Source organism: Lepisma saccharinum, chromosome 25, assembly GCF_977018435.1.
Source record: "Lepisma saccharinum chromosome 25, izLepSacc3.1, whole genome shotgun sequence".
Classification (NCBI taxonomy): Eukaryota; Metazoa; Arthropoda; class Insecta; order Zygentoma; family Lepismatidae; genus Lepisma; species Lepisma saccharinum.
The window spans coordinates 7755438-7779428 of record NC_139253.1 but is presented as its reverse complement, the minus strand read 5'-3'; the positions used below and the strand labels follow the sequence as shown (position 1 = coordinate 7779428).

Below are 23991 nucleotides of genomic sequence, written 5' to 3'. Positions count from 1 at the left end.
GGCTGTCAGTTGATGTTTTACCAACCTTGCCAACACTCCAAATAGAATGAAGATGAATATGGTGTTTATGTACATTTAATTTTCGCTGTTTTGGATGATAATTTTCTCGTTACATAAACTTTCTTTAACAAATTTCAAGGAATATTTAGAGAACCATGAGTTGAGTAATTAGCAACTTAGAAAAACTTGACGTTGAACATTCGCAGTGTCGTAGCTAGGTTGATCAGTTTGGTGGGGACAAAATGTCAGAATTTTCTCTATCAAACCATTAAGAAAATTAACAAAAAACAACGTCACTTATAAGTATACACACACACACACATATATATATATATATATATATATATATATATATATATATATATATATATATACAGGGTGTATCAAAAAGACCCCTCCATGTAGGACTGCCTTGACGGGGCGAAGGGGCTTAGTAGAGAGGCCATTTTCATCTCATCATTTCACCCATTTTTCGCATCCATATCTCACGTTTTCACCATTCCATCACGTCATTCATCTCCATATCTTTGACCTCCGTATAACTAAGATAGGGAGGCCATTTCCATCTCATCATTTCACTCATTCTTCACATCCATATCTCACGTTTTCACCATTCTATCACGTCATTCATCTCCATATCTTTGACCTCCCTATAACTAAGGGTCCTGCTAGAGGAGACAACCTCGATAAAAAAACCCTATCCCAAGGTGTGAGTTGCACGTGCCGATGGGACAGTGTTGGCTGCAGGGGTAGGTGCAGTCGAACGTGACCTCGGGGATTTCGGTTTGGTCCTCGAGTAGCCTCCATTTTTGGGGGTAGGCCTTCCTCGGCATAGAGGGCATGTCGAGGCGACAATTTATGGACCCTCCACTTAAAATCATTTTTGTATATGGGTACAAAAAACAACTCAAACGGGGGGAAACTCCCAAAACGAGCGCGGCCTTCGAGCCCGCTTCAATTGTTGGAAAAGGCAAGTAACGTGCCACGTTATCTTGTAATTAGTATTATGCAGAAGACCGAGAGTACCGATGAATCTGCAACAACCAAGAAACATGGATCTGCTACATTAAAGGACTTGTCACCGTTTCTGATCAAGAAACAGCTAGACTACGCCGCTGGTTCAGACGTACCAGAAATAAAAAAGCTGCGAAACGGGAGTCTACTTATCCAGACCAGCACAGATCGCCAGACCAACAACCTTTTAAAGTTAAGATCTTTGGGCGACTTACCTGTTAATGTTGAACCGCATCGTCAACTTAACAGTAGTAAAGGTGTGATTCGCCACTGGGATCTGCTAAATGCTGAGGAGGAAGAGATTCTTGAAGCACTCTCAGACCAACATGTCACCGCAGTGCAGCGAATCAAGACACGAAAGTCCGGAGAACTTGTTCCAACTGCTTCCATTATTTTGACCTTCCAAACGACCACTCTCCCAGATAGGGTACGGGCTGGATATTTGAGACTGAAAGTCCGGCCGTACATCCCTAATCCGATGCGGTGTTTCAAATGCCAGCACTTTGGGCACACTCAGCCTTCCTGCAAGGCCACTACCGCCCTTTGTGGTAAGTGTAGTCTGCCTGATCATGGGACCGAACCTTGTTCTTCAGGTCCCAAATGCATTAACTTTCAAGGCGAGCACCCAGTCTGGCATCGTGACTGCCCCTCTTTCCAACAAGAGAAGAAAATCAGAGAGTTGGTCGTCACAGAGAAAATCTCTGTTGGTGAAGCAAAACAACGTCTCCGTGAAAGCATACGCACCAGTTTACCTGTGCCATTCGCTACAGTTGCTGCAGCTGCTCTTACCCATCGCAGTGTAGGTGTACAAACCAGCGGCGTGTCCACGCAAACAACAACGCTTCCCGTAGTAGCTCGACTTGCTTCAAGGAAACCAGCAACCACTCCTCGCTCCACAGAAAAGAAGTTCAAGCAGGTACACAGTAAAGAATACTTTCTGATGTCCAGTAGCTCTCCAGTCAGGGCGGCATCGACCACCCTGAGACTTAAAGCGCAGCTGAAAGCTGCCCGGCGGGCGCTAAAAGCACCTGCCCCCACTCCCCCTTCGCCCTCTGTGTCCTTGCCCGAGGACATGATACAGGACGAAGCCGCGGATGAAGAATTTATCAAGGTGACAGGGCCTAGAAATAGAGTACGCCTTAAAAGGTAACAATCTTACCTACAGCTATGGCTTATTGTCTCCAATGGAACCTTAACTGTTTCCGTGCGCATCTCGAGGAACTGTAAATTCTAATATCTGAATTTGACCCTGCCATCATATGTCTCCAAGAGACACATTCTCGTCCAAATGAATCAGTGATTCTCAACGGATACACGCTTTACCGCACCGACAAGCTTCCTGAGGGTCGTCGTGCACACGGTGGTGTTGCAATCGGTGTTCGAGATAACATCCACTCAACGCCAATCTTTCTCACCACCCCCCTACTAGCTGTCGCCGTGCGGGTCCATCTACCACAGCCAATATCTGTGTGCTGTGTCTACATCACAAGGGAGGAGCGATTCTCTCTTGAGGACCTCCTTTCTATATTCGAACAACTTCCGCCTCCTGTAGTTCTTTTGGGCGATTTTAATTCCTACCATCGTTTGTGGGGCTCCGTTCGTACAGAGCCCCGGGGTCAAATTGTAGATCAATTCCGTGAGGCATCAGCTATAACGTTGCTGAATGATGGGACTCCCACATATTTCAGTCCTTCCTCAGGCACACACTCTGCGTTGGACTTGTCCTTCTGCAGTCCCAGCCTTGCTCCTACCACATCTTGGAGCGTTCACCCTGATCTCTGTGGGAGTGATCACTTCCCACTCTTTCTTACTCTGGAACATCTTCAGCACTCACGTGAACAACACCCTCACTGGCATCTCAGTCGGGCCGACTGGGGTGCCTTCGAGTGTGCAGTGGACCTTGAAGTCGATCTTGCGTCGACTTTACCACCAATCGACGCCTTAGATATCTTTGTGTCACGAGTGCATGATGCTGCACGCACCTCCATTCCACATCCCAGTGGAACTGCGAGGCGACGCCCAGTCCCCTGGTGGACTGCGGAGATCAGTGCAGCCATCAAGGACCGCAATCATGCCCTAGATCGATTTAATAGGAACCACACTGCCGCAAACCTCGAGCAGTTCCGCATTAAGAGTGCCCGTGCCCGTCGGCTCATTTGAGCCAGTAAGAAGGCGTGCTGGGTCCAATACGTGTCTTCTCTGACGAAGCAGGCTTCGTCGAAAGCCGTTTGGACTAAAGTACGTCGCATCCAGGGGGGTGCATCTACTCCTCTGAGCGCTCTGGAGCACGATGGTACGTTATACACCGATTCCGGAGACATAGCTAATATCTTGGCCACGCAGTTTTCTGATGCGTCTAGCTCGGAAAATTATGAACCACGTTTCCGCCGTGAGAAGGACCGTCAGGAACGACGCCCTCTAGTGTTTCGAAGTCATAACACCGAGCCATACAACTCTCGATTCACTGAACGGGAGTTCGATCAGGCGCTTCGAGATTCTAAGAATACAGCTCCTGGAGTGGACAAGATCCACTATGAGATGCTTCGACATTTGCCCATTGGAGCAAAAAATTTCCTTTTGGCGGTATTCAACAGGCTTTGGTTGGAGGACTCTTTCCCTACCTCCTGGAAAGAAGCAATTATCGTTCCCATCCTGAAATCAGGTAAACAACGCACCGCAGCCTCGAGTTATAGGCCTATTGCCTTAACTAGCTGTGTGTGCAGGTTGATGGAACGCATGATCAACAAGCGTCTTACCTGGTTTTTGGAGGAAAACTGCTTGATAAGTAATTTTCAATGTGGTTTTCGCTCCAACCGTTCCACACTGGACCATCTGGTTCAGCTGGAAACACATATTCAGGACGCATTCCTCAACAAGGAACATTTAGTTGCAGTTTTCTTTGACCTCCAAAAGGCATATGATACAACGTGGCGCTTTGGCATCATAAAGCAGCTCCATTCTTGGGGCGTCCGTGGTCATATGGCGTACTTTATTCAAAACTTTTTGTCAGATCGTTTTTTCCGCGTACGTGTTGGGAACTCCTTTTCGGATCTTCACGAGCAAGAGAACGGTGTCCCGCAGAGCAGCGTTTTAAGTGTGACTCTGTTTGCCATAGCAGTGAACAGTGTTATGGCAAGCATTGTTTCTCCTGTACATGGTCTTCTGTATGTAGACGACCTCACGATCTTTTGTCGCTCACGGAATCTCGCGTCAGCTTCTCGTCAACTCCAACTGACGATAAACCGTTTGGTTGAGTGGTCCTCCCAAACAGGTTTCACCTTCTCATCCGAGAAATCCGTGTGTGTTCACTTTTGTCGTCAGCGTACATGTCATTTCGATCCTGACCTGTACATGGGGAAATCTCCCCTGTGCTTCGTGAATGAGGTCCGATTCCTGGGCCTCATTTTCGATAAGAAATTAACATGGCTACCTCACCTTCGCCAGTTAAAGTTCTCTTGTCTTCGAGTTCTCAACCTTTTACGTGTTTTATCTCATACTTCTTGGGGTGCTGATAGGACGGTACTGCTTCGACTGTACCGTGCACTCATCAGGTCGAAACTTGATTATGGATGTGTTGTGTATTCTTCTGCCCGCCCATCTAGACTTCGCATCCTAGACACCGTCCACCATGCTGGTATACGTGTGTGCTCTGGTGCCTTTCGAACCAGTCCAGTCGCCAGTTTGTACGTAGAGGCATCTGAGCCGTCGCTGTCTCTGCGAAGACAGCGGCTGGTAATGAACTACTTCCTCCATCTTCGCTCGATGCCTTCACATCCTTCATTTCACACCATCTCAGACGAGGGTAGGCTGGCAAGGTATCGGCTCCACCCTAGTGTCACCAGACCATTTGGTGTTCGTGCAGACGAGATCCTGTCAGCACTTGGTGTTGACAGTGATCTTCCTGGCGTCTCTCCACTCATTCCGCCTCTCCCGACCTGGGAGTTTCCTGCACCTTCCATCGATTTTTCTCTGACTGCCTTTCCAAAAGCAGAAACACCAATGGTTGTATACCAGCAACGGTTTTTAGAACTTCGTGCTAAGCACCCCAATTTTAATGTGTTTTACACGGATGGGTCCAAGACAATCGAATCAGTTGGTTGCGCCTTCGTCCTAGACTCTCAAAGTTCCAGTTACTCGCTACATCCTGCCTGTTCCATCTATACAGAAGAGTTGTACGCCATTCTAAAGGCACTGGACTTTGCAGACGTCAATGGTCTGAAGAAAGTCCTTGTGTGCAGTGATTCGACCAGCGTGCTGCAGACTCTGGATTCGCCGTATTCCCGGCATCCGGTAGCGCAACGCATATTCAGACGGCTTGTGTCCTTATCTGCCAATGCCGATGTACACTTCTGTTGGGTCCCTAGCCACGTGGGCATTCATGGGAACGAAACAGCTGACGCTGCCGCAAAGTCTGCTGATGCAGACGGCGATGTTCTCGTCCACCTTTTGCCAGCTAGCGACCTGCAGAACGTGTTCCGTTGTCGCCTTCTTGACATTTGGCAGGCCGAGTGGGATACGGAAATGGGGAACAAGCTTCACGCTATTAAGCCCACCACAGTGCTTGGTGTTCCTCGTCCCGCCCCTCTCGGCGAGAAGAAGTCATTCTAACCCGCATGCGTCTAGGACACAGCCGTCTTACGCATAGTCACTTGCTACAAGGGCTGGACCCTCCGTTATGTCGTGTTTGTAATGTTATTTTAAGCATTCGACACATTCTCGTTGAATGTGTCGATCTTGCTTACCTCCGGCAGGCTTTTAACCTTTCCGGCTGTTTGTCATCCCTCTTGGGTGATGACAGCAGCATTTTATCAAATGTTTTTAGTTTTTTACGAAGAGCTGGACTCTTCCACCGTCTGTAAGGAGGCTTTTAGTTTGTTTGTTCTGACTTTTTAATATGTTGTGTTTGTCTCGTGCAGGTCTTTTTACAACCTTGCACTTTTAGTTTTTCCCAAGGGGCTATTTACATCCCTTTTTAAGTTTCCAGTCAGAATTTTAGATAAGGGGCTATTTCACCGTATACATAGAAGGGTGCAAAATGGCCTTAAGTGCCGACGCAACCAAACAATTTTAAATCAATCAATCATGTATCAAAAAGAATCATCCAATTTGGCAAGTCTATATATCTGAAACAAATAAACATATACAAATATTTTTTTTTGCCCATGAAAGTGAAACTCAAAAAGTTTTTGTTGCCTCTTCATAGGTGTTCAATATGCCCCCCGTGAGATACACGGCATATGTCCATACGGTATTCAAATTGTTCCCAAACTGCAGCTAGCATGTCTTCAGTTACAGCTTCCACAGCTGCTGTTATGCGATGTCTCAGTTCATTCATTGTTCTTGGTAACGGAGGCACATAAACGGAGTCTTTTAGAAACCCTCACAAGAAATAATCACAGAAAGTCAGGTCAGGTGACCTTGGAGGCCAGTAATGTAACGCTGCATCATTTGGTCCAGTGCGACCGATCCATCGTTGTGGAATTTTTCGATTTAAAAATCCGCGCACTTCCCGATGCCAGCGTGGCGGTGCCCCATCCTGTTGGTAGATGAAGTCATTCGAATCAGTCTCCAACTGTGGGAAAAGATAGTACTCAAGCATATCAAGGTAGGTTATTCCCGTCACAGTGTTCTCTGCCATGAAAAATGGACCGTACACCTTGGTTCGGGAAACTGCACAAAACATATTCAATTTTGGAGAGTCCCTCTCATGTTGTACAACTTCATGTGGTTGTTCCGTTCCCCATATTCTCACATTATGGCGGTTGACCTTTCCACTCAAATGGAAGGTTGCCTCGTCACTAAACACTAAGCGTTGAACAAAACTGTCATCGTCTTCAATCTTGCCAAGAATGAAATTACAAAACTCCATAAGTAGTTCCTTGTCGCCTTCACAAAGAGCTTGTAGTAGCTGAATTATGTATGGTTTCATGTGTAAACGACGACGCAACACACGCCAGGCGGACATCGGGGACATGTTGAGCTGTCGACCTGCACGACGAACGGATTTCTGCGGACTGCGTGTAAAACATTGACGGACGCGCTCGACGTCTGCGTCGGACACTCGGGGGCGGCCCGGTGATTTTCCGTCTAATGCTCTGTGCAGTAGGAGGGTCCACACCATACCTAGTACGAAAGTCACGCTGAACAGTTATCACTGACTCGCACTGCGCGAAACGTAGTACACAAAACGCTTTCTGTTGTCCAGATGCCATTTTCACCAGAACTGAAGTGGGCGTTCACCGTGTAAAACTTGAGATATTCTTCTTTCCGACGGTACGTTGTTCACTCGCATATCTGAAAAGACAGAAAAGATATTATTGTTTAAAATCGGATGATTCTTTTTGGTACACCCTGTATATATATACATATACGCACAATGCATATATATATATATATATATATATATATATATATATATATATATATATATACGAGGGTCGTTCAAGTCAATCGGGGACTTTTTTTTAAAACAAATAGAAGAACAAATTTCAAAGTGTGGTAACTGGATTTATTTTTCCACATAACCTCCTGCTACAGTTATACACTTATCCCAGCGTTTAACTAACGCCTGGAATGCTTCGGCATAGAAAGATTTATCATTACGTCGGAACCATTGTAGGACAGCATTCTTCACTTCATCATCAGTGTTGAAATGTTTTCCTCCAAGGAATTTCTTCAGGGGTCCAAACAGGTGAAAATCACTTGGCGCTAAGTCAGGACTATATGGGGGTGTGGTAATATCTCCCAGCCGTTTTCCTGGAATGTTTGGAATGTGCGTTGAGCGGTATGCTGTCGTGCATTGTCTTGCAAAAAGAGAACACCCTTTATGATGAAACCCGGACATTTCTTCCATAAACTCTTATGCACATCACGCAGAACACTGCAGTAATACTCACTGTTGATAGTATAGTATTGATGCTTGCAATTTCACGACAGGTTATGCGACGATTGTCCAGGATCAGCTGCTCCACGCGCTGAATGTTCCCAGGAATGACTGGCGTGGGCTGTGATCCACCACAACCGGGATCGTCAGTAATAAAGATACGGCCATCTTTGAAGCGCTTACACAATTCAAATGTCTTACTGCGACAGAGTGTCTCATTACCGTACTGAGCCTGAAGTCTTCTGTAAATTTCAGCAGGTTTTCTGTCCTCGTTCACTAAAAAACTTCATCGCCACACGCTGTTCCATGTAGACGTCCACACTGTTGTCCGCCATCTTGAATAACGGTCTATGCAGAAGCGCGGGAAATAAGCGCCGCCTACCAGTAATAGCACACAGTTGCCAGTTCCTACTGCATACGAAACCTCCAGCCTAGGCGTCTATTTAAACCTGGAAAAAAAATAAGTCCCCGATTGACTTGAACGCCCCTCGTATATATATATATAAATATATATGTGTGTGTGTGTGTGTGTGTGTGTGTGTGTGTTTTTCTGTGTATGTATGTATGACCGTCGGAGGCAAACCGACCCGCCGCCAGGCGCCCAAGGGCTGCGAAACCCACTACATCCAGGACCTTTTCATCTGTGAAGTATTTCAATTGGTCATGGAACATTTTTCCGGATGAATTTAAATAGGGTCCAGGAACCTTTTTTCCGCTTGAATTTATATACGGTCCGGGAACCTTTTTTCTAGCTGAGTTTAAAAAGGATCCATGAACCTTTTTCCGGATCAGTTTAAAGATTGTATCAATTCCGTATTTATATATAGCCATGTGTTTCAGCAGTTGCCGCCCTGGCGCCGCGAGCTGTTTAGAAACTAAAGTGAATTCATTTCCAAGCTAGTGGTTTCCATAGCGGAGATATCACACGCGATTCGACGGGAGTTGCCGTCGCAGTATGAGAGAGAGAGAGAGAGAGAGAGAGAGAGAGAGAGAGACAGACAGACGGACGGACGCTAAACTTAAATTTAAAGAGAACTTACATTCACGCCACTGACCAATGAGGGGTGAATTATTCTTCATTATAGCCATGTCTTAGCGGCAGCCTTTCTCCCCTCCCCTGAAGTTCTACCATACAACTTGTATCACACGCACCACACTATAACTGTCTCCGTAATCTGAGACAGGAACGAAAACCGATTCCAAAGATTTCCGGAAAGAGTGATTTCCATCCCGAGGGACATCTGTTACCACTTATCAGTCAATCGGGCCGAATTTTGACCTGGTAGGAGGGAAAGTGCATTTTCGAAAGACTTCCAAGTTCCCTTAACGGGACGGGCAATAAATACCATTAACCGGAGCTCCAGCCCTTGCATCTGTTTTCGACAGGCAAGAAGTAGGAATATGAAAATAAGGATAAGAAAGACAAGGTTTGCTTTGGGGTTCATGCCGCGTAAAATTTAAGAACATTGTTTCAAACTACTATAAGCAAAATTTACTGAATAACAATTTTGCAATATTTGCCATCAAAGTATTAACACATTTGACGGGGCCACGTAGACGTTTGCTGGGGCCAGTGCCCCCCTCCCCCGCCCCCCTAACGACGTCCCTGAACATTCGACTATGCATAAGAAGCGTATACATCTCAAGACATAATATAGTAACCACAGCATGTGTCAAAACATCATTATGAAATTCACTTCGTCCCTCATTTCTTGATATATATTTCATTACTTCGGTAACTGATCATCATAATAAATAAATGTTTCCTTCAAGTTAGTAACAAATAAATAAAAGTACTTACCAAATACACCACCCAACACAGTCAAGATATGGTTGTAATTTCCTGAAAATAGAAAATATTATGTATAATCTTTGTATGTTAAAACAATTACAAATACCAAAATATCACAGAAAATTGTTATTCTTGTGTAACGTTATGACTTTATACATAGTACAGCTATAAAGAGATCACCTTCATGAGTCTCAGTTGAAAAAGAAGTACAGTTCTAAACCAGAGAAAGTTTAGAATCGATTCTGTGTGTGGGAGGGAACAATAATTGGATCTCAACTCATTAGACATAAGTTTTCAAGACCAATAAAAGTATTACAATGTAATAATCGTTTACGTATTGAACTAATAATAGGTTGCAATAGACATAGACTATATAAAAAATGTTGATAATTGCATTGGAACATGAAAGTATTTACACAGAAAATACACCACACTATATCATAACGTGAACAAACAATATGTTCGATGACTTTGTAGGAATACAGCTAGTTTTCATTACAGTCAATATGTTCAAACATTCTTATATTTTAACATGAACTTATGAACGTACACGAAGTATTTTATATTTCTGTCAATAAATTTTATAATAAATGAACTTGAGCAACATCAATGATTCAAGTGACAAGACATGTTATTGCCGTACTGCATTTTGATTACTTTACGTCGCTTTTCTGCCATTTCTGGCAAATCGCGAAGATGAAGATGAGTGGTGATTGGATGAAATTGTTAAAGGAACGCTCACTAAAACCTTGGACTTCCAGTGAAATATTCTAGTTGCAGATATTAAAATATAAATATGTATTGACAGAGGAAGTACTGAAATGAATACATGTGCTTTTATTTCATTTCATTTCTTTACTTGTCCATCACAGGACCGAAGACCCATTTATGCTGAACATAAAGTACACAAAGATAGTGTTAATAATATACACAAATGTTTACAATAATGTTAATGTTAATACATAAAATAATGTTTGACAGTGTCACAACGTATTGTACAGTTAAAACTAATTTACAGTCAAATGTAGCAATGGCTGATTTTTTCTTTCAGAGCCTTGAATTATGGCGCAATAGGTACAGTACTTGGTCATGAACTCACCCATGGGTTTGACAATAATGGTAAGTCCATATTCATTTACTCTTGATTGGTTCAGACTAAGTGATCTATTGTTTTCAATAAATGTGATAAATTGTTCTCACTAGATGTTTCTTCTTTTAAAACTCCAGGTGCATTATTTCTAGTAGTGTCAATATAAAATAAGTGTGCGTTTTACCCAAATAACAATATAAATAAGATATGTGAACTTTGGGAAGTCAAGCAGTTCTACTCGACTTGTATCTGTAGGTATGAGTTGTATTATATCTCTATAATAAATGTAGGATAAAATGCATGCACAATAAATTTTGTCATGAAATATTTCTATAAAGCTAAATAACATAGTATCACTTGTACCTTTTGAGAATTTAAATTTTACTAAAACCTTTTGATATTCATAAAAGAGGTGTTGACGAAGTATGCATTTAAAATATGCACTCTTCCTACTTTTTGTACTGGTTTGTAATAAACATTTTGTAATAAGTCATTGTTAATCCCTACCAAAGCGAAAATTAATATTTGTGTTTCACATATTGGAGTTTTTTCTTCTGTAATTTAGCGAATAAGTTTTCAGTTTGGCGCCTAATTTTTAAGTTACGACTAGATTTAATTCATTAGGAGCCAAATGGTCATTGGCGAATTTACCTGTAGGAGCACAGGATCACGTGCCTCTCCCAAACGGAAGGAGTAATAATATCGTTATGTCCCAATAAACAAAAATATATGCTCGAGGAACACAATATGGAATCGTCCCATGATTTCCTTCCAGGTATTCGAAGAATAAAACAAAGTTTAGCACAAAAAAGCTAACCGGAACCGGAAAGTGTGCCACCGGAAATGGCATCTACGATGTTTTTATTACAATCAATCACTACGCTATTGGGGAGGCCTTCAAAAAGGGGCGAGAGAGAATATACTTAAGTTTACTGTAATTGAGACAAGGCAGACATATCTATGTCTTTGAGATGTTTATGACAGTTTTACCCCAGAAAGTAAATTCTCAGCTTCCACTCTTTGCTGAATATGCTCTCCGCACATTCTCGTATTTGTCATGTTCGTATTTCTTCTGTTCGGAATCTCTACAAATCCTTCATGGAATCTGTCTGCAGGGCCGAATGAAGGTGGGTGCTATTGATGCTGCAGCATTAGGCCCATTCCTGAAATAGGCCCACATGAAAACAGGCGAGAATTTTCCGAAAGCTAAACAGTTTTCTTTTGCTATATTAACCCGAAAATAAATCTTAGAATGAAATTTGGAGCCCCAATTTCGGACGCCTAGACACAGCGTTACTTATTATACAGTTTGACACGTTCATTAGTCAAAAGAACATGATTTAACTACCAGAGCAAATAATAAGTTCACATGAAAGACTCGAAAGCATACACGTGATGCCTCTCAGGGTATGGGGTAATATCTCTCTTCGTTGTTCAAACCAAATGAAAATCAAAGTTAAGTTTGCACTAAGAAAAAGGAAGTCTTTGCAAACTAATACTTATATTTCTAACATATTATCCATGTCACTCAAATAAATTAAACTTCTTATAAATATTTATTGTTATTAATTATCTTTTCTCTTGTGCAAATGTTTATTGTTCTTCAATATTAATTTCTGTAATTTACCTATCACTGATAATGTCAGGATAGTGACTAACATGTATATACTTATCTTGTTAAGAGCTGTTGCCATGGCAATTACGAGTGTCTTTTGTCTTGACTTGGAAGTTCGGGCTCGGTTTTTGAAATAGAGTGATCAAGTTGAATTATAAGAAGTTTAATTTATTTGAGTGACATGGATTAATTTCGGACGCCTAGACACAGCGTTACTTATTATACAGTTACTATTATTCTTTGCGCTGTGACGTATCTATAACGTCGTCGTGTTTATTGTTCACCAAAGATTTCAAGCATCAGGCCCAATTTAGTCTTAATCCGGTTCTGTCTGTCTGATCCGTTTTACGGATTCTCGGCATATTTTTTAAATGTTTAACTCTTTGGCCAAGAACAGACATCCGTAAGTTCAGTATAAATGCACAAAAGCTTTGTGCCGTAAAAAAAAAAAAAAGTAAATGAGGTACAGTTTAGACCTATAACATTCTCAGTTTGGTGTCCCGATCCGTTATTTGGTAATTATTTCATTTCCTTAATTTTAGAAAACATTCTTATCAGAATAACTTACTGAACTTGAAGTAGTAAATAGCGATCACGATCAGAATACACAGATTACCTGAATAGGAATAACCGTATTGGTCTCATATCCGGGTTTCCGAATTATTCGGATTGTACGGATATCCGTATTATCCGTTGCATCCGAAACGGATCGGATAATTTGAAATCCGGATCTTCAGGCCATCTACTTTAAAATGAAAGTCCATTTTCTTAACGGAAAGCGAGTCTCTCACCAACTTTGTCAATGTTATATACTAATTCTGGTCTTCTGCATACTCTGTACCTCTCCCAGAAAATAATTCTGGATCCGCCTATGCAAATGGCGCCTAAGTGTTAAGGTTAGGTTCCGAATACTGATATGCATGTAATATATACATACACTCACCAGCAATAAAAATGTTCCATTTTCTTAGCTGATGACTGTACATTGTCTCTGTTTGCAGGTCGTCTGTACGACATGCATGGTAACGTGCGACAATGGTGGAGCAACAAAACGATTGAAGAGTACAAAAGTCGGACAGAGTGTTTCGTCAAGCAGTACAACGAGTACATCGTGCCGGTGATTGACACTGCAGTAAGTTAGCGTTTCATACACTTTTGCACATATTTTTTTTACGTTGCAGATTATTTCCCTCAACTTATTTTTGCAGGTGACTATATTTACTTAATTCCTGTGAAACAAAACATTGATTACATTATATCTTCCCATTGTCAGGGTCAGTCCAAAGAGGCAGATATCATTTTTCAACAAATAAAAGGTGTGTATGGGGTGAGGCTTTCTACATACCAAATTTCAACCTCCCTTCCACGTACACAGAACACTACTATCGGATTAAAAATTATAGATACTCGAGTTTAGACTCCACTTAAAAATTAACCAGTACACCTACATAAAAACGAGTTAATCAAAATTTAGCTTCTTCAATTTTGCGTTAAATCTATGCTAGCCCTTTTTTCGATTATGCTTTCTATTGTATATCGTCGTGAGAACAAAAAATGGGCCTTTTTTTAGTTTTGCAAAGGATCGCCATCTTTGAAATTCTGTAAATAAAAGTTTGGTTATCCAATCGTTATGAAATTTTAGTAGTATGCAGGCAGAAAGGTTTTTAACACAATTATTAATTTTCAGGTTTTCAAAATTTCTAAAAAAACAACAACCTTATTTTCAATCTTGCCAAACAACTTTGTCTTGGTTTTGGGTAGTCCTACAAATACAATATTGGTTTTGTTTTGAAGCTCTTTGCATCTGTTTTTAAAATGCATTATCACTGTCAATTCACATTGCGAAACCGATTTTATACAGATTTTTATTCAGCTCTTCTCGCTACCTGGCAACACGGCACACAGCGATGTCCGTTGAATGGCGGAAACTGCCGGTGGGCGCTGCGACTCAATGCTAGAATTTTTAGTAAATGCATCAAATCTATTTGATGCACCAGAAACGTATGTTTTGATGTATTAAAGTGCACTGACCTTTGCAAGAATCAGGTTTACAGTTTGATGCATTTTTGTGTATCCCTTGTAAAGGTAACGCCAAACTGCATCACATGAAAGTTAGTATTTCTTTCTATGTTGAGATGCACTTTACTGCATCATTTGATGTGTTTCTACATGCACCTTCGTACATCTTCTCGATGATGAACTTAAATATTTAGTCGGAGCTACAGACATTATGCATTTCATTGTTTTCTGGGATCCACGACTTTTGCGACACCGTCGTATGCGACACTAGCATTTCTGCCATCATCTGCGACACTGTATGGAAAATATATTCCATGACAGTTGCGACACCGTCATCTGCGACACAAAGTGTAAATAGCTTCCCGTCACACTTTATCCAGCCTTAGGACTGGCAGCATCGTGGAAGCTGGTGTGTTTTTGAAAACCTTTATTAGTTTTCCTTCACACTGGCATCATGGAAGCTGGGTGTTTAAAAGCTGGATGTATTTATCCTTTGTCAATGACGGATTTTTTAGATCCCTTGTCAGTATAGGAGCAGCCTGCAATCCCTTGTCAATGTAGACATGTAGAATGCGTCGTTTCTCTTGTAGTTGAACCAATATCTTACTATTTTCATTCTAATTTCTTAACGTTCTCCATTCTCCTCAAAAAGCGCTTAAGATCTCTGGCATTTCATTGTCGGCAAACGCTCTTTGTATTCGTCTTTACCCAGAAAGCGTTTAAAAACTACCAAACATATTCTAAACCTCTACGTATGATAACAATATTCATTGTTTTCATTTATAAATACAGGGTGGTCAGAAATAAAAATCTCCTACGCAGAGCCCTATGGAGTCCGTTTGAAGCAACGGATTAAGATAAAATTTTGTACAGAGGTTATGGACACAATGGGGAAGCGAATGGTGATGAAAATAAGTTCACATTTTCACCACCAGGTGGAAATGTGGCGCCGAAATAACAAGGTGAAGTGGGATGTGCAAAAAACTTTACCTTTTATTTATGTCAGTACAGCAGTGTTCAATATGCGCACTGTCAACGAGAACGACCCTGCGGAAGCGTAAGACAGCGTGGTCAATGATTCAGCAGCAGGATGTTGTTCACTGTACACAAGATTTCAGCGCCACATTTCCTGCTGTTGGTGAAAAATTGAACTATTTTCATTACCGTCAGCTTTCGCTTCCCCATTGTCTTCATCAGCACCGGCCCGTATCCAAGGTTACGCTTCACGTTTTTGTGTGCTATGATGTGTTAGCGGTAAAGTGAACGCATCACATGAATGTGAAGCCACGTCAAGCGACGGAACGACAGGACAAATATTAAACACCCGTTCCAGAAAAATCTCTAGGTAAGCATGTTTACCACAGCCTGTGGAAAAGAAGATACGGTAGCCACCAGCGCCTTCAAACGGTTGAACGGAAACTTGAAGTTACAAAGCCATACACTGCGGGACAAGAAATTCATAGAGTGATTTACTAAACTTCATCAAATTGCATTGTAATAATTTTATTACATTTGGTGTTTATATTGTGACATAATGGAACAGAAAAAAAATATTATTGCTCGTTTTAAACATCAGGCAATAGTTTTTACTGCACGTTATGTACAATAGGCTATGTAGCTACTCGTTAGTATATATTCATTTTATCTGAAGCGCGAAACTGAACATGGGTTTATTGCTTGTAAAGGAGAAAGGATCTTACTTCGGGAAATGCTCATTCGTGCAGTCGGTTTCGTGGTTTCAGTTTCTGGTATATTTTCCCAACTGTATATTGCAACACTAGCGCACAGATTTGAAATTTATTTCGATGGCTACATTCACCTCTTACCGTCGTTACGTCATCACCGCAATCCATTATTTAGAACGGATTCCATAGGGCTCTGAGTAAGTGAACTTGCCATAAAACCACCAGTTACAAAGCGGCCACAATCTTCGCAAAGTGATTTGACTTGACTGCAGTATCTTGACTCACACAACTAAAGATAAGATCATATATATATATATATATACACACACACACACATACACACACACTTCTCACAAAATGTTTGGAATATTGTTATATTAAGCAATGGATGTAATCGGGACGGTGCCAAAGGTTGACGAAAACACGAGAATGGCAGCAGACAGATATATAGCATGCGTAGTTGCATTCCAAGGCAACTGACGTTCTTCTGGCCGTGCACCCGTGCCATTGACTCAGTCGGTAAAGAGAGGTGTCTATGGAGCAGTGAAAGAGTCTAATGACGAACAATCTTTCACAATGTCCATTTCTCAGTTTGATCGAACCAGAATAGTGGCATTACTGCAGGGAGGTCGTACACAGGCGGAGGTAGCGCGCCTTTTTGGGGTTATGCAAGGGGCAGTCTTCAAAATGTGGAAACGGTTCAGGGAGACCAACAGCGTGTGTGACCTACGGAGGAGTGGCCGCCCAAGAGTGACAACACCACGGCAGGACCAGCATCATATCCACATAACGGCACGTAGGCGACCTACGGCGACTGCTCGTGAAGTACGAAGTGAGCTCGTGCGAGCATCTCGCATCCACGTATTGAGCCAAACAGTTAGCAATCGGCTGCATAGTGTACACTTAGGGTCTTACAGGCCTGTGCGATGTGTGCCCCTATAGAATCGCCATCGGGGGGAGAGACGAAGATGTGCCCTCCAGCATCTCAGATGGGGTTTGCAAGAATGACGTCATGTGATGTTTACCGACAAAACACGGATAGCACTGCACCCTGATACACGACAAACACGGGTTTGGAGACAAAAACAACGTGGCGGGAAGTACCAGCATGTGCAGGAAGTCCATGCATTTGGCGGTTGTGGAGTCATGTTTTGGGCAGGCATCATGTATAGTCGTCGGATACCGCTCATTTCTATACGAGGGAGGACGTCATTCGCCACTTCGTGAAACCATTTCGTGCCCAGTATGGCAATGGATTTGTGTTGGTGGACGATAATGTACGCCCACATCGCGGAGCACCGGTACCGAACGTTCTGCGCGAGGCTGATATTCACCGCATGAACTGGCCACCTATGATATGAACCGCATCGAACATGTGTAGAAGTTGTTGAGAACTGCCATTTGTCGTCATCCACAGCCTCCCGAAAGACTGCAGGACCTCATTCACATTGCCCAGATGAAATGGGACCTTCTTTCCCAGGATGCCATTCATGCACTCATAGCAGGGATGCCTCAACGTGTCAGGGTACTTCACAATGCACGTAGAGGTCATACACGTTACTAAGTCACTGTGAACCAGTGAGTTGGAACACCCTGTTGTACGGAAACATCATCAGTCGTTTCCACCTGGACACATGTACACTTGTTTGTTCTTGTTTGCTAATGGACGTCCGCACCTGTTTTCAGTTTCTATCACTGTATGTACTAAGGCTGAATTATGTGTGGTAGAATAAAGGCTGTAAGTCCGTATATATATATACAGTGCTCGAAAAATTTACCTCAAAGCTAGGCGCCAGCTCTGAAAATCAGGCGCCAGGAAACCACCTACTAGCAATTGTGCATACTACAGTATGTTTCAAAAGTCGCGCAATCCAAACTTTGAAAATCTGCATCAGAAATCGTTAAGAGATATTTTCACCGGGTTTTCTGCACTAAACTAATCCTGTAGGCTATCACTGGGTTCATAAATTTATGTTAGCATTTATCTACATAAAAGCAATTACATTATTTTAAATAAAAACATTGTTAATTTGCTGAAAACATGTGAGAACTGATTTTCAACAATAAATACCAACTCTTGAAAAAATTTGAAGGGATCATTTGTTGGTGTTTGACTGGATGTAAAACAGTTGCTTTGTGAGGTACAGCAGAAGCAGGGCATTTTTATTGGAAAACCTCTTGCACATGAGTGTAAGAATGAGTAGTAAAATACTCTTCAGCAATGCACACGCACTGCTCCAATGAATATGCCATGCTGAATCAATTAATAACACAGGCACAGTAGCGGTGAAAGTGAGTGAAGAGAATTCAATGTAACCAGGAGCAGCCTAGGATTCTCTCAAGAGTCCAATTTCGGCACAAAATCTTGATTTACGATTTTTCACGTAAATATATAGACACATGCTGCATGCAACTGTTGGCAATATTTCGACCTGCTAGTGTTGCCATATACGGAGATATGTCCTAAAAATGGCACTTTTCACTCAACCCATAAAATCGCCAGTCAAAAATTCATGAAATGTTGCACATGACCAATATTGGTCGCAAATGACAGACTGACATAGCATCAGTTATCAAATGTCTAATTATGACCCTTCGATGATTTCTTACATATTTTTCTTACTCAGAAGTTCATTTCTGGAAAAAATTGAATGCTGCTTTCCGTCAGTTATTAATTTATATAATTTTCTGTACGGAGTGAATTGATAATTTTAAGCATTGACAAATATATCAATGGATGAGGCTTTATAATGCAGAAAACCCGGTGAAATTTTTTCTTACGGTTTTCATGATATATATTTCCAAAGTTTGGGTTGTGGACTTTTGAAACACACTGTATAAGATGCTGAGCATCACGGTATTCAAAACATCGCTAAATTAATTGAGAAAGCAGGAAATAGAAAACAAAGGGTAAGAAATTGTTACTGACTATGGAATGTTCACAACGTTGATAAAAGAAAATTAATTTGCTAACTGCAATTGAACTTAGAATCATCAAAATTTCATACATATTACAGCAAAAGATCACAGTCGCCAGGCTGAAATTTTTAGTCGCCATGGCGAACTGGCGACCGGGATTTTTCGAGCCCTGTATATATATTGTTTTTGCAGAGAACAGAAAATTAAAAATAATAATAATAATGCAATTATTGTATTGTACAGGTGGACGGGAGTTTGACTCTCGGGGAGAACATTGCCGACAACGGCGGACTGCGAGAAGCATTCAGAGCTTACAAGAAGTTCAGGGGAAGAAATGGTGAGGAACTCAAACTTCCAGGCTTGGAGGAATTCACACATGAGCAGCTCTTCTTTCTCAGCTTCTCCAATGTGAGTAATGTAAGGTGCCTGAACCCAATGTGGCTTACCTAAGGTTTGCGATCGTTGTTAGTGGTGTACAAAGTCAGAAAGATAAAACTAGTGGCAAGATTCAAAAGGGGGGAACATTTTTGGGCTTTTACTGAAAATTGGAGTCAATTCCAAATAATAACATGGGTCCAGGGAAGATTTTATGAAAAAGTTACGTTTAGGCCATATATTTTATATTTCACATCAAAATATGCAACAGAAATTGCAAGTATGTTGTTTTTATGGTAGATAAGTATATTGATACACTTACATTTTTATTTACATAATGCCGTATGAGATTTGCACAAAGAAATAACATTGTTTACAAACCAATAAACAAGGGAGTGACATGTGACAATTTGTTGCCAGAAGACCATGGATTAGCACATCACAGTCTGCGCAAATCCTTAGTGAGTTCCACACACACTACGTGAACATAAGAGGAACAAATGTCACATTTGCACATGTCTTTCACGATATACTCCTATGTAGGCCATATTGAGTACACCTTATACAGTGTTCTATTCGTTACAAACTGTATTTTAGATTAAGATTAAATTCTAAACTAAGTACATTATTGTTAAGTACAAATTATGAGCTATCATGTTCTAGAGATATGAACACCTATCATTTGGAAGATGTAGTAAATAATAACTCGACTATGCAATATTAGAACACGTAGAACACAATCACGAGGTTCAACTATTTCGCTTCATTGTCTTCAAGTTGCTGTACTACACCTACAGCCAACAGGTTCAATCACGTCATTTGGACAGTCTAAAAGACATATTAATGTCATTTGTTGAATAACCATGTAACTACTTGGGAACAGCAAATAGGCCATATTGGGTTCTAGGCCATATTGGGTTCAGGTACCTTATATAAAATAGAGCGTAATGTAATGTACCGATATCGACCAAGAATACTAGTAAATGTTAATACACAGTTAACAACTGTCTGGAATAACAAAAATTTAAAAATGCATCAAATCATTACATGCACATTTGGCACAACAATTGACACGGTTAAACGTGATATTTTGATGTCTGGTCTGTTCAAATGATGCATTTTAGTGCATCACACGGAACGGAAGTTGATGAAAGTATATCTTATGATGCATTTCTGAGTATTTTGATGCACCGAAAGTGCACTTCAATGTGGTACTTTGTCCAAGAATTATACACACTTGTGTCAAATGACACATTTTGGGCTCTCTGTAGTTCGTACGTCTATTAATGTTAGTGCATATTGTTTCATTTTGTGGTGTCTATATTAATATCCTAAGTACTTCCAATGTTTCGATACGTTATTTTTGTACTCAAACACTTAATTTTAATGTCCACATTTTCTGCATTTAATGCCTACCGCAAAATTTACGACTTACTCATTTTGACATCATATTCTGCCTTTGACCTTTTTTTATGAATACTGGTCCAAAGGATGGAAGGGGGGTTATGAACCCCACGCACCCCCACTTGGGCACGCCACTGACTCTACTGTTAACTTTTAACAGTCTGCCTGTTAATTTGCAAACGCACAGGACAAACACAACGCATTAAAAGGGTAAGGAGATACATGGGCGTAACTTCAGTCCTAACTTTAGGGGGTAAAATCGACCTGGAAACTTAACTTTTAGGGGAGGAGCAGAATCAATCTTGGAAGTTAATTTTCGGGGGTAGAATCAATCTTGGAACTTAACTTGGGGGGTAGAATCAATCTTGGAACTTAACTTTGGGAGGTAGAATGAAGCTTGGAACTTAACTTTTGAGGAGGGGGGTAGAATCAATCTTGGAACTTAACTTTGGGAGGTAGAATGAAGCTTTGAACTTAATTTTGGGGGATAGAATCAAGCTTGGAACTTAACTTTGGGGTGTAGAATCAATCTTGGAACTTAACTTTGGGAGGTAGAATGAAGCTTGGAACTTAACTTTGGGGTGTAGAATGAAGCTTTGAACTTAATTTTGGGGGATAGAGTCAATCTTGGAACTTAACTGGGGGGTAGAATCAAGCTTGGAACTTAACTTTGGGAGGTAGAATGAAGCTTGCAACTTAATTTTTTGTAGGGTAGAATCAATCTTGGAACTTAATTTTTTGGAGGGTAGAATCAATCTTGGAACTTAACTGGGGGGTAGAATCAATCTTGGAACTTAACTTTGGGAGGTAGAATCAATCTTGGAACTTAACTTGGGGGGTAGAATCAATCTTGGAACTTAACTTTGGGAGGTAGAATGAAGCTTGGAACTTAACTTTTGAGGAGGGGGGTAGAATCAATCTTGGAACTTAACTTTGGGAGGTAGAATCAATCTTGGAACTTAATTTTTTGGAGGGTAGAATCAATCTTGGAACTTAACTGGGGGGTAGAATCAATCTTGGAACTTAACTTTGGGAGGTAGAATGAAGCTTGGAACTTAACTTTGGGGGGTAGAATCAATCTTGGAACTTAACTTTGAGAGGTAGAATCAAGCTCGGAACTTAACTTTGGGGGTAGAATCAAACCTGGGACTAACTTGTAGGGTTAGAATCAAACTTGGGCCTTAACTTCAGGAGCCAGAATTGATAAGTTTTCCATCCCACAAAAATAACGTCCAGATGTATTTTGTTAAATAGCTTACATTTGTGAAATAATAAAAATATACTCTTCAATACTTTTCCCCCAGGTTCCAGGTGGTTAACAAAAGTATCGTAAACTTAAAAATGTAAAATTTGGGGGCAAGTGCTCCCCTTGTCCCGCCAAGTTACGCCTACGAGGAGACACTAATAACGTCCTCACAGACAGTGGGACAAACCCGCTCTTCTCAAAAAGAAATATTATTTAAAGCCCTGCCATCATCTCCCAACATGGATGACAAGGAGTGTGGAAATCTGCACTTTCCATAAGGATGTACCGAACACTTAAAACAACGCTACAGACACGGCACCGCGGAAGGTCCAGCCCTTGCAGAAACTGACGTGTGAGACGAGTGAGCCCAATGCGGAGACGAGTTAAAATTACCTCTTCTCCAAGACTGTACTAGGAACGGCTAGCATCATCATTGGTGGACCTGATAGTGCGAATTGCTATGTTTATGCGTGTGTGTGTCTTTACCACGCATTTACCTGCTTTCAATGCAATTTCACATCTTTTTATTATAAGCTTGTGATACCACTGCCCTGTTTATGACTTCTAAATTACGATGTTTATTTTTTTGTATGTTTCCTTCAGCTGTGGTGTGAGCACTCGACTCCCCTAGTCCTGAAGGATGATCTAAAAGACGAGCACAGCCCCAACATGGTCAGGGTGTGGGGGGCACTCTCCAACTCTCCGGAATTCGCCGAGGCATGGAAGTGCCCTGTTGGGAAATTCATGAACCCGCACAAGAAGTGCCAAATATGGTGAAACCAGCAACACAATTCTCTCAAGCGAACACTCTATCCTTCTCTCTCTTTCTCTTTCTATATCTCTCTCTCTCTTTGTGTGTGTGTGTGTGTGTTGGGCTGGATATGCAGTCAGCTTGTGGATCGAATAGATTGAATAAATAAATAATTATAATAAATTCGAATAAAATTTGTTTATTTAATTACTTTAGTAATTAGTTATTGTATAATAACATTTATAACAGTTGTAATTATTATTATTATTATTTCTATTATTCTACTTTCATTAATGGCCTCTACCCCTTACAAAACTTTCTGAAAACGCTCTCTAAGCCATATGATAAAATTAAAGCGACTGTGTTTGAAAGACCCGGGTTCGATCCCCGGCGGGAGAGAACCGGGACTTTTTCCACCTGTTCAATCGGGTCCGGCGTCCACCCAGAGTCGTATAAAATGGGTACCTGGAGGAAACTCTGTGGGGTAAAGGCGGCCAAGGGCGTGGTGCTGATCACATCACCCCCAGCTTCAGCCGAGATCAAGAAAATATGGGGCCCTAACTCGACACCCCCATTACGCCTTCATGGCGTGGTAAAAAGCTTTACTTTACTTTACTTTTACTGTTGTAAAATTGAAGTATTTCAATGTTTATAATTTATGTAAGCTTTATTTCAACCTGCAGAAGTCTTAACACGAAACTGTTGGTAGAAGATCAACATTGTCTTGGAAAATATTAGTATTGTCCCTTATTTTTTACACATCCTTCTGTTTTTTCTCTATCGCTTTCAAATTTCAAGCGATCCAGTCTGAATGCGATCGTTTGTAACAAAATAAGGTCGAAGATAATTTGTATCCCACTTGTTTACATTTGGAATTTGGTCAAACCGGAAGTTTAACTTTTTTGTATATGTTTTTACTTTGCTCGTCAGTCTCAGGATGTTATCAAAAGTACCATTAACTTTTAAGTTTTATTAAACCCGAAAATTTTGTGTGGGCAAATGTCTCCCTTGTCCCCGCCAAGTTACAGCTATGCCTTCTCATCAATAATAATGTTGAAATAAATTTTCATTAACTGCCTTTGCTGTTCCGTGTGACAATAATGTTTGAGATTTTGAAGGGTGGCAACTTCCACCGCACTAGCTGGTTGCCAGGATCGTCCACCCTTCTCTGCACCCTAAAAAACCGGGAATACTGAAG

The 23991-nt window shown here is 41.3% G+C and overlaps 1 protein-coding gene across 1 annotated transcript in view; it reads left to right on the top strand.

Annotated features, from left to right (window-relative positions):
• LOC145978540 (endothelin-converting enzyme homolog) overlaps nt 1–22928 on the top strand; it is a 172640-nt gene extending 149712 nt beyond the window's left edge. Inside the window, exons 17-20 of the mRNA XM_083111199.1 lie at nt 10741–10808; nt 13396–13526; nt 19261–19425; nt 22646–22928. Of these exons, the coding sequence (XP_082967325.1) occupies nt 10741–10808; nt 13396–13526; nt 19261–19425; nt 22646–22819 (538 nt within the window). The 3' untranslated portion in view covers nt 22820–22928. The remainder of the gene's footprint in view (nt 1–10740; nt 10809–13395; nt 13527–19260; nt 19426–22645) is intronic.
• Nucleotides 22929–23991: the final 1063 nt, after the last annotated feature.